Source organism: Protobothrops mucrosquamatus, unplaced genomic scaffold (genome assembly GCF_001527695.2).
Source record: "Protobothrops mucrosquamatus isolate PMUCROS unplaced genomic scaffold, P.Mucros_1.0 scaffold2660, whole genome shotgun sequence".
Classification (NCBI taxonomy): domain Eukaryota; kingdom Metazoa; phylum Chordata; class Lepidosauria; order Squamata; family Viperidae; genus Protobothrops; species Protobothrops mucrosquamatus.
Window position 1 is genome coordinate 27,284 of NW_015388709.1, and position 12,136 is coordinate 39,419.

The window sequence follows — 12,136 nt, forward strand, 5'->3', positions numbered from 1 at the left end:
AGGAAGAAGACAAGAGTCAGTTGGGAATGGTGGAGTGCAGGGTAACAGAGGTGAAAGGGGCAGTGGAAACCAGGCTAGTAGAGGCAGTAGGGCACAGGGCAACAAATACGGCAGCAGGGCAGTGGAACATAGAATGGCCAAAAGGGCAGGGATGGGGGGATATGTGGGGGAATTGAAGCAGAGAAAGGCAGGAGAGGCAGGAGGTCCTGGCCTAATGACTGCAACCTGGACTACCGATGCTTCTGTTGTTAAGCAATTTTGTCAAGTGATGTTTTGCCTAGCATCCAGCTCTCTTAGCAATGAAAATTGGGGTCATTAAGCAAGGACTACTGGTAACATAACAACATAAACGACATGGCCCTGATGTGTCACTATTTGAGGAGCAGAATCTTCAAGTGTCCCTGTAACTGTATGTGGGAAAGTTTGCCCTTGCTAAACTGGGCAACATTGTAGCTCCAGAATAAAGTAGAATTAGCTCATCTGGTTGTGATTCCTATCTGCTTTGCCTCAGGAGGCCAACAAACCCCAAATGTCTCTCCAAGCAACTATGTTTTTAGAAGTCTTCAAAAATGCAATAAGGAGATGGTGATTTGAATATCTAAGGCTTCCAGAGGCCATGGGCCATCCTTGAAAAATCTCAAATACAAGGTCCTCATAGATGGCATTCACTTAAGTTTAGGCTCCTTTTAGATCTTATTAAATGAACAGATTCAGTTCAGATAAAGTAGTACCAATAAAGGAGAATATAGCTCAGGGTTGAATTAGCAATAGCAAGAGCACTTAGACTTATATACCTCTCCATAATGTTTTACAGCACTCTCTGAGCTGTTTACAATGTCAGCATATTGCCCCCATTTTATCAACCTCGGAAGGATGGAAGGCTGAGTCAACCTTGAGCCCATCAATATCAAACTCCAGGCTGTGGGCAGTTAGTTTGCAATACTACATTCTAACATTGCACCACCAGGGCTCTTTGAAATGAGGGTTCCTTGATGCTTTCTGAGCTTGGTTGTTTTCTTGCAGATATTTAATTACCCAAACTAAGTAACATCATCAGTGCACATCAGCACTGATTGGGTAATGAAATATTTGCAAAGTTTGGATAATGAAACATCTGCAAGAAAACAACCAACTCAGAGAGCATCAATGACCCCTCAGAAAAGGTAGTCTTGGAGATATTTAAGCTCTGAGCTACAAAGGGCAATATCTTGAATTATATGCAGATGCTGACTAACCAGCATAGCTTTGCGGTGCAGGCTAGATATGTACTCACATTATTACTCAGGTTGCTGCATGTTGAAACAGTTAAAGTTTCTGAATGATGCAAATTACACTAACCTAGCCATGAGGTAACAAGGGAGTAAGTGATCAAAAACAAAACTTCCTGTTCCAGAAATGGCTGCTACTAATATACAAGATGTAATTGTGCGTCCCCACACCCATAACCTCTTGAACTAGCTGTTCAAGCAGGGACCATGAGTTCAGGAGAATGTCCAGATTGTGAGCAAGCTTGGTGTGGGGGAATAAAATTCTATCAAGAGGCATTGATGGACTATGTCTGGAAAAAGCTGACTTAAGAATCCACAGACATTGTATCTTGCTAGGATTCATTTTATCCACCTCCTTAGAAGTTCTAGGCATAGGGCCAGGGGTTCTGGCACATTTCCTGCTTGAATGGGTAGAGATATATTACTGGTACCATCTGCACACTGATAATATTTCATCTCAGGCTGATGGCTAACCTACTCCAGCAGACGTGACTTCTCTCTGCCCTTTACCACTGACTGAGTGAAACTATCTATCATGACCCAGTCTGAATCTGAAGAAGCTGCTCTAGCTCAACCTCTGAAATGTCTCAAGAGACACCAAGCCAAGGAATCACATGAATCTGATCAAATATATGCACCACCAGGACAACTGGAGCAGTCAGATGAGGATGATGTAATACCTCATAGCCCCCATACCCAGTTAGTAGAGAGGAGAACAAAGCAGAGCAGAGATTTCCATGAGGATGCTTGCCAAGCAAGGGAGTAAATCTCTTGATTCGTGACAGCTGGTTCCAACCTGATTAAAGAAGCAGCTCTGATTTACGCTCCCTTTGCTGGAAACAATGTCTGATCTCTTTTATAAGATTCCTATGAATCCTGTTTGTTTAAGAAACCTTGAACCTCTGACCTCTAGATAGCTGACAACACTGACCTGACTCTTGGAACTCTGATTCGGATTTGGACTATTCTTCCGCATGTTTCTATTAAAAGCAAACTCTTCAGGCAAACTTCTGTTTATGATTGAAACCTGAAGCAGGATAATAACTGCTTAGGGAAAAAAAACCCACTGCAAAGTAATGCCTCTCACAATCTCTTGAATAGATTGTGAGGATACTATAGCCTATTACATGAAAAACTACTGAGAGAGATCAAGCAGGATCTAAAAACTATTGAGGGATCAAGCAGGATCACTAGAGTCACATTTCTCTCTCCCTTGTTCCAACATCCTTATCCCACCGAAGAACATCAACCTGAACCACCAATGATGTTTCAGTCCCATACCCCTGGCCTGGAGTTCCTCAGTAAACCAAGAAAATTCCTTGGATCAATGGTCATAGAGAGGCCACTTAGGAAGAATCCTGTCAGGTACCACAATTAACCCTTTATTCCAGAGCTCAACAAGGCACTCAGTAGAACCATCCACCAGCACTTTGGAAAACTTCCCAAGTGCCCTTTGGAAATCAATAGGGACCATTAGACATCTGGAATAACCTTATCAAATACATCCCTCCTCCCTGCAGATCCATAGCACCAACGAATTCCATCATAGTCTCCCTCAAGTAAGCTGATCATGAAAAGAATTGATGGAGAATTCCCCCACATCAGATCAGGTTCAGTTGTTCAGACAAAAAACAGATCTAACACATATAGGTGTTGGGCCCATAATTCCAAGAACAAGTCCATGATTGTCATGGTGGCCATGGAACTCATGAACTGCAGCACTGCTTCCTAATAAACTCAATTTGAAATCTCCCAAGGCCAGAAGTCTAGGGAGTTGCAGTTATTATCCTGATGATGCAGTTAAGCAACCTAGATAGGGAAGAAGATGCACAGCAGCGAAATCAGTAAGCAGTAACTTTTCCCTAAAGCTTAACTCACTAAAAGCACCTCATATCCAGTTATCTGCAGGACAATGTATCTTGTCATCTGCAGAGTAATCCTGATGACAATCCATTTCTCCTTCTCTAGCATGGATTTGTGGCTGATGCAACCACTGAAATCTGTCTGGGCAAAACCCTAAGATGACTATATCAACCTCCTTGCTGGTGAAGGTCTCAGTAATACAAGCAGGTTTGCGTTCATCCACAATGAGGTTGAGGATGAGAAGAGATGTATTAGATCTCAAAAACAGCCAGAACCTAGGCAATAACAAGATCCTGCTACTTAATTCTTGAGATAAGGAGTATAGAAGCAGAGACTGGCCTTAGGCTTTCAATCTCCCTTCAGCAAGGGAAGGTCATCCTCTCTTTCTCCATGTGCCATAGTGCATGGAGTCCTAATTACAATCAGGCAGAGTAGATAAATGAAATCTATGTTCTTTTAAACTTAAAACATTCTGTAAAAAAATAATATATCCTAAGAAATTTGGCTTAGATATTAGTCTTTGCATTCCTGCGTCTAGTTTAATTTTCAATTGCCCAAGGATATTTTGCAATCAAGTTACCATAAAGACCTTATCAATGAGGATGAGAGTGTTACCATCTGTGCTGTCCAGCTGTCTGGATATAATGTGCATCTGTTGTGTGCGAAGGTTTCTTAATCCCTTGCTGCCTGTAGGTTTGGATGGAATAGGCCTAACTCCCTCCATAAGATTCAGTTCTTCCTCCTCTTGATCGGATAAGTACCCAGGAGGGCTGGGGACTCCATCCAAAGTGACTATGAACTTGGGACTAGCAGGCTTCTCTGACAGTATAAGCTGCTCTCTATAACAAAACAATAAAGAATGGTTTAAGTTACTGAAACAAGAACAAAGGAATGGTAATTGATACCAACAATTCAAGTTGAAAATGACTTGATGACATAATTCGTGCAATCAATACAACATAATTATTTATAAAATAATTTTTAAGACCTTAAAAGATTTCGTGGATTAAACTACTTCCCCCCAAAATATACACTTGCGTCTCATATCCTTAGTTTGGGCAAAGAAGGAAGTCTATCCACTCTTTATAATTCTGTTCGGAGCATGCTTCTTGACTAGAAAAGTTATGACTAGTAGAATCATCCACCCAACCACCTATCTCTGAGGGCAGAAAATTCTTCTGAGCTACAGAATTAGAAGAGACTGAAAATATTTCATTGCATATAGAGCAAAAGCCACAACTACCAGTCCTTAATTCTGGAACCTAATATTCATTTTGTGCAACATACTATAGTACATGAATTACTGGCATAGATTAATCAGGGGCTTAAGGAAACATATGAAATAAGTCTACCACAATCTGCTTTGTCTCTATATAAAGTGTGCTACCTTCACAGTTAAGGCAAGCAATGACCAAGTTCACTATTTAGATATGCAGTATGAATCTGCCCAGTTTCCAAGTTTATTTCTCTATTGAACTAAAAGGAGTGATTTTTTTTTTACCGAGTCTGAATGAGCCGTCCTGAAAGTGCCTGTAAGGCATCTGTAGTTCTGTTCCCCACTTCCAGATTTTTGGGAATGGTGACCTCCTCAGACAGCTTGGGCTTCTTCAGAATAAATGATCTTGTATCTGTGTGGATCACTGATTCTAAGTCATAATAATCTAAACCAGAGAAAATGGCAGATGTCTCATAGAGCCTTGAAATCAACAACATACTGTAAATGGAGAGTAAGCAAGAAGCTACTCAATAAAGATAAATCATGACTACTGATCATTAAAAAAAAGTGGCAAACTACTCTCTGCTTAACAGACAAAGCTATTCAAACAACCAATGATTCTGCAGCTTCTTAACACAGGAGCCCTAAAGAAATAATAAGTAATAATAATAATGATGATAAAGTTGGAAGGGACCTCGGAGGTCATCTAGTCCAACCTCCTGCTCAGGCAGGAAACCCTATACCATTTCGGACAAATGGCTGTCCAGTTTCTTCTTAAAAACTTCCAGTGTTGGTGCATTCACCACTTCTGGAGGCAGGTTGTTCCACTGGTTAATTGTTCTAACTGTCAGGAAGTTTCTCCTTAGTTCTAGGTTGCTTCTCTCCTTGATTAGTTTCCATCCGTTGCTTCTTATCCTGCCTTCAGGAACTTTGGAGAATACTTTGACTCCCTCTTCTTTATGGCAACCCCTGAGATATTGGAACACTGCTATCATGTCCCCCCTCATCCTTCTCTTCATTAAACTAGACATACCCAATTCCAGCAACCGTTCCTTAAGTAACAATATGGTGTTCTTTCTGCAAAGCTATAAAATAAATAAATAAATAAATAAATAAATAAATAAATAAATAAATAAATTCATTCATAAGAAGTTGGATTGGCAATTCCTGCTGCAGCAGCAATTTTATCTACTAAAAAAATTCAGAAAAGAAATGTAGTTTTTTCTAAGAGTATGAAAATATAAGATAATGCTTAAAAATACCAGCCACAACTAACCTTCAGTTTTTTGTAATATGTCTTCAGTGCCTGGCTCAATCTGGAGACGGGAAAAGAGCTGCCTCTGTTGGGTTCCTAAAATAAATTAAGAATGCAGATGAAGTTTCCTTCTTCTTCAGTTCAACTTAGGGAACAACACTGTAGTAACTTGCCCCCATTTTTGACAACTTATCATTTAATTCAACATTTGCTGCATCTATTTCTATGAGACTATTTGAATGAAATCTCTCCCAAATTCTATTTGGTAGGAAGCTGAATGTAGCCACTAGGCTTGCACCCTATCTCTATTTTCATAACTGCATCTCACAAAATTCAGGACATTACACTGTTTTTTTTAAGTTTTAAAAAAAACCTAGATAAATTCATGGAGGAGGCTAATCATTCAAATTTACAGAAAAAGCACACAAATCAGTCTATTTCTGGACCACATTAGCTTTACACAATTCTATCTATCTTATATATTAAGTATAATTTTAAATAAATCTGTCAAAAATATTTATTTTCACATGCAGTATTCCTAATAAACATATTTTGCATTTAATTTTCAAGACAAGAATTGTACTTCAGAAACGGAGAAATAATCAAAATGGAATAATTACATCTCTCAATTCCTATGAATCAGGTTGGTTCCCTTAAACATATGGCAAGGGTCCCCAACTGCCAGGCCACGGACCAGGACCAGTTGGCGGCTTGTTGTGCTGCCCTGCTCACTCACTCACACACACATATAACTGAAGTTTAGTGAGTTTATTAATATTTCCCAGCAGTTTCCTTCACCAAAAAAACCAGAACTGTCCCAATTAAGTCCAGCCACAAGCACACCGATGTTAGTCCAGAGAGCAATGGCCAAAGAGTCCACAAAGCACTTGAAAGTTTCTCAAACAAAATAAATCCACCAGGCAAACTTAAATCTATAACACAAGAGAGCTCACGAGTCAAGAAAAGTCCAGTTTCCAATACACAATTCAAGTCAAGGCAGGGTGTCAATCCAAAGCGAGGCAGGAATCACAACAACCAGAAAACACACAGCTAGGAAACAAAAACGTTGTTCCCAGCAATTCCTCCCTCTGTCTGCTGTGCTAAGTAGCTAGCAGCCCATCAAGAAGGACAAGGCTTTCTCCTCTTGAGTAGTCTGGCTGACCTTCTCTGCTCCTGCCTTTTCTCTGCTCTATGTGTTTTTGGATCAGGTGCAGAAGGCAGTTCCTCCTCCTCCTCCTCTTCACTGACAATCTGCAACTGCATGCTTTCCCCAGCTGGAGCATCAGCCAAATCCCCTCCAGACAGCTGCTTGAAGCCATCAATTAATTCAGCTCCTGATGTGCCAAGAACTGGTTCATCCTCCCCTGAGCTGATATCTAGAGAGGTATCTGTGGAATCGTCTGGGAGAGTCATCACATCTATTTGAAAACGAGCCACACAAGCAGCAGGAAAGTGCACAAAGCTTTATTTGCATATGCGCGGGATTAGGTTACATCCATGAAACCATCCCCTCCCCCCTGCCATCACTGCCAGTATGCAGAGCCAAAAAGGTTGGGGACTGCTGACATACGGTAAACATTCATTTCCTTCCCATCCCATTTCCTCGCTCAGAAATGTTATTAGGAGAAGGGAAGGGGATAGTCTTAAAATTGTGTTGACGAACTATCTCAGAACAGTGATGCTCGTAATGAGAAACAACATGCTGGATTTTTGAGATCTAAAGAAGCTTCTTTTATATTCTCCAATATACATATAAAACCCATTTGGCACCTTCTGTGTTTCTGTGCTTATCTAAGTATGTGTGAATTATTCCGGATGTGAGAAAAAGGTTGAAATATCTTCCTTCAAAGAGTGCATCAGACAAGGCTCCAGTACAATATCTCATTATCAATCAGGTGTAATTGAGCTTTCTGTTCACTTGAGACTATAGTGGAATATTCAACACTACCTGGAATTCTTCCTAATGTCTGTTCTCTTGGTTCTTCTTCCTGTATCTGAGAGTTTACTTTGCTTGGTTGATTCTGGCCATGAATCACTTCGAGGAGGGCTTCTTCATGGGAAGTTCGAGTTCTGGGAGCCACAGGAACTGTCTGCTTTGGTGCAACTTTCCATAAACCAAAACAATATGTTATACAAAGAAGCAAACAATAACAGGTATTTTATCCCACATTGTGATCTTCTAAAAATTCTACTAAATTTAACCCAAACAATTCAGTTCCTAACTAGGAAAACTACTATTTTCAAGGTACTTTGAATTTTCAGTCTAAAAGATTGGGCTATCCAATGTGCACATACACATTGTGCTGTGGGATTATTCAGGTAATTTGCAATTTTGACTTCCAGCATTCCTCCATATTGGTTAAACAGGCAGGGATTACTAGGAAATGCCACTGTTCACACAACGTACGTATTTAGTTCATGGTTAGAGGAGATAAGCTTTGTACAAATAATCTGGTTTACTAACTTAAAAGAGATTAGATTAGTTCCAAACAAACTTAAGTCTGGTTTTGGGAACTTCTTATCAAGGTCAGTTTGTAAGACCGAAAGAGGGTCCTTAATGACCCCTTAATATTCACCCCCACCTTGGCAGGCTCACAGCTGGTGAAAAAAGGTAGAAAGGTAATAGGAAATAAAAAAAATAAAAAAATTAACAAGTGCCAATTTACAAGCAATTTTTTGTTTGTAAAAGGGCTATTATGGATAAGGGATATGGGCTAAAAAACATTCAAAAGGAGGATCATATTAATGTGTTGCAGCAAAAAGCTTGTATCACTCTAAATCAAAACTAACTCATTTTGCTCTAAGTTATCTTTTCACCAGATGTGCAAAGTATCATTCTATAATCACACTTGCATAGAAATCATTCACAAATTGATCTACCTGTAGCATAATTAGTTGTCTTTGTAACCGATTCCTGAGCTTCAGATATAGCTTTCAATATTAAATTCTTATTAGCTTGTTTGGAAGGTGGCAGTGAAGGCCTAAATGATCGAAATAAAACAGATACAAGGATGTTTAATTAATACCTCCCTTTTTATTACATTTTTTTTGCCACATATCATTTTCAAAAAAAAGGATTGAAATACATTAAGTCACTCAACTCAATGGTGGCTAAATGGTGGCCACTTTTTCTCCTCCTCATGGATATACTTCTATTCATCTGTGCATATCTCTCAACCTTGCAAAGTATGCTACATTTCACAGCCACTTTATAAACTGGGCCTCAAAACTATTATCAGCAAAATCAAGTATAGACACCTGCTTTCTGCTGAGCCAGAATATATGGATCTAAATGGGCCCTACAGGATCATACCGGAGGCCTATCTAGACTTTATTGCTGTCTAACATAAAGCTACCTGTTATAAATGGTAGTATAATTAGAAAATATATTTTTTTTAAAAAAAAAAGAGATCACTACCTTCTTTCAGGTTTTGCAGGCACAGAGACACTGCTGGAGATGCCTCCCAGTCGCAGACCATAGTCATCTTCCTCTTCTTCTTCCTCTCCATCATTACTGAACCGTTTCACTTTGACTACTGAACTTACAACTGGGAGTTTTCTCTTCCTCAAAGTTTCTTCCTGCAGATAATAGGATAATATTTTATTTGATAAATCTGATCTGCCAGTCAATGTATTTCCAGGCCAGGGTAACTTCCATGTCCATTTTACTCTGAAGATTTATGTAAAAGATTTCCTGATTTTTTTTAGGAGTCAAGCACTTTTTATTTCTTTCCTTTTGTATTTCCTTTCTGCAAACTATTAAGGGATCACACAGCAAGACAAAATAAAAGAATATAACACAATAATATGTTCTGAGAGCAGTCCCATGCACCACTGAAAACAAGAAAAGTTTAAAACTCATCTGTTGAATACTTTTTAAAAACTAGATGATGCTAATACGAATTGATTTGTGCCATTTGATTTAGATGCCCTGTTTCCGTAGACCAGGTTTTAGGGAACATACATAGTAGAGAACATTGTCTATTTAAGATATTTTAATTTGTGCACATGTGGGTATGTTTGTGTATAGGGAGAGGGAGAGGGGAAAGGAGAGGGAGGGAGGGAGGGAGGGAGGGAGAGAGAGAGAGAGAGAGAGAGAGAGAGGGAACAAAGTGGCTTAAAACAGGGGTAGTCAACCTTGGCTCTTTTATGACTCAGGAATTCTGGGAATTGAAGTCCACGAGTCATAAAAGAGCCAAGGTTGACTACCCCTGGCTTAAAACAACAAAAAATGCAGCATGGGAATGGGATGTTGGTTCCCCCACATGACTGTGTTTAGCATGTTGACAGCTGCTCTCCATAAACGGTTTCAGAAGTTTTAAAGAATTTTAAACATCTGCCTTTAACATCTGCAAGCCTGAAAATATTTTTGCCCCCTGAGAACTCCAAAATGCAAAAACGGCCGATTTTTTTTACTCCACTCACCTCATTGTGAGGATTTTCTGGGGTAAGGGTAGGGATGCTAATGAGCTATATGTAACCTTGGCTTAGTTTTTGCTCCCTTTAAAGAAACAGTAGTAATCGCCATCAAGAAGGCAGGACAAGAAGCAATGGATGGAAACTAAACAAAGAGAGAAGCAACCTAGAACTAAGGAGAAATTTCCTGACAGTTAGAACAATTAACCAGTGGAACAACCTGCCTCCAGAAGTTGTGAATGCTCCGACACTGGAAGTTTTTAAGAAAAGATTGGACAGCCATTTGTTTGAAATGGTATAGAGTTTCCTGCCTGAGCAGGGGGTTGGACTAGATGACCTCCAAGGTCCCTTCCCACATCACCATCATCATTATTGTTGTTGTTGTTGTTATTGAAGGCTGTTGCTGGCCCTGATCAGGTAACAAAAGTCAGGACAGGACTTTAAATTATAAACATGCGAAGCAGGAGAAGGAGATTTTAGAGAACCGCGCTCCTTTATTTTAATCAAATTATAAAAATAACAATATAATCAAATTTGTCCAAACCCACATTTTTTTTCGAAGAGGAAAAAAAAATCTAGCATAATAAACAATAGAGTAACAGTAGAGTAAAAATAATGACAAAGTAGATTATACTTTGGGCGGGAGGGGATGTTTATTCATTTTGTTTAGATAATTAAATATTTCTATCCCATCTGTCATGTATCTGTCATCCCAAGGCAGCATATAGAAAGAAAAATTCTTATTCAGGAGAATATCAGTTCACATTTGGAATACAGATTCTGAATATTTATTTTATACCCCCACCCCTTCCTAATGTTGTTTCCATACAAAATATCACAGTGAAGGAACATACAGAGATTCACGGAAGCATTGCTCAATATTCTAGTACTACCGGTATTTTTCCATAAATATTTTTGATTCAACTTTTTATCTATGGAGATTCTGTCGTCCAGGTCACGATTGTCCCAAAAATGCTTTTTCAAAAGGCAACTGGACTTTGTTTTTCCTTGAAGACATTTCCTTTCTCATCCAAGAAGCTTCTTTAGTTCAGTCCTGATCTGTCAGAACTGAAGAAGCTTCTTGGATGAGAAGTGAAACATCTTCAAAGAAAAACAAAGAACGACCAGTTGCCTTTTGAAAAAGCATCTTTGGGATTCAACTTATTAAGTAGCCTTCTCCAACTATATTCTGAGCACACATTCAGCAATTATGGATATTTCAGTCTGATGCATCTGGAAGGCAACATATTTGTTTCAAAGGTTTAGAATCTCCAAGCTGGATAATTCCCAGATCAATTAGTTCAATTCTCTACCCTATACTTTGATATATCACAGCTTATATTTAAAATAATGCCAAATAATTGGCAAGAAGACAAATTATCATATTTCCATTACTTTCTTTTCTATTTTATCTTTCTAGATGTAGCCAACACTCCAGGAGACAGGCTTAAGATACAGGAGGACCTGGACAGACTTGAACACTGGGCGCTATCTAACAAAATGAAATTCAATGGTGAAAAAAGTAAGGTTCTACATTTAGGCAAGAAAAACCAAATGTACAGGTATAGTATAGATGGTACCTTGCTCAACAGTAGTAACTGTGAGAGGGACCTTGGAGTCCTAGTGGACAATCACCGAAATATGAGCCAGCAGTGTGCTGCAGCTGCCAAAAAAGCCAACACAGTGCTAGGCTGCATTAACAGAGGGATAGAATCAAGATCACGTGAAGTATTAATACCACTTTACAAGGCCTTGGTAAGGCCACACTTGGAATACTGCATCCAGTTTTGGTCACCACGATGTAAAAAAGATGCTGAGACTCTAGAAAGAGTGCAGAGAAGAGCAACAAAGATGATTAGGGGACTGGAGGCTAAAACATATAAGGAACGGTTGTTGGAATTGGGTATGTCTAGTTTAATGAAGAGAAGGACGAGGGGGGACATGATAGCAGTGTTCCAATATCTCAGGGGCTGCCACAAAGAAGAGGGAGTCAAGCTATTCTCCAAGGCACCTGAAGGCAGGACGAGAAGCAATGGGTGGAAACTGATCAAGGAGAGAAGCAACTTAGAACTAAGGAGAAACTTCCTGACAGTTAGAACAATTAACCAGTGGAACAAC

At 39.4% G+C, this 12,136-nt stretch overlaps 1 protein-coding gene across 1 annotated transcript in view; it reads right to left on the reverse strand.

Moving 5' to 3' along the window:
* The window catches only part of ZC3H14 (zinc finger CCCH-type containing 14), a 37,381-nt gene that overhangs the window by 7,527 nt on the left and 17,718 nt on the right, over positions 1-12,136 (reverse strand). Inside the window, exons 7-12 of the mRNA XM_015825485.1 lie at positions 9,021-9,181; positions 8,483-8,583; positions 7,551-7,706; positions 5,624-5,698; positions 4,633-4,792; positions 3,747-3,970 (exon numbers count right to left, since the gene is read on the reverse strand). Of these exons, the coding sequence (XP_015680971.1) occupies positions 3,747-3,970; positions 4,633-4,792; positions 5,624-5,698; positions 7,551-7,706; positions 8,483-8,583; positions 9,021-9,181 (877 nt within the window). The remainder of the gene's footprint in view (positions 1-3,746; positions 3,971-4,632; positions 4,793-5,623; positions 5,699-7,550; positions 7,707-8,482; positions 8,584-9,020; positions 9,182-12,136) is intronic.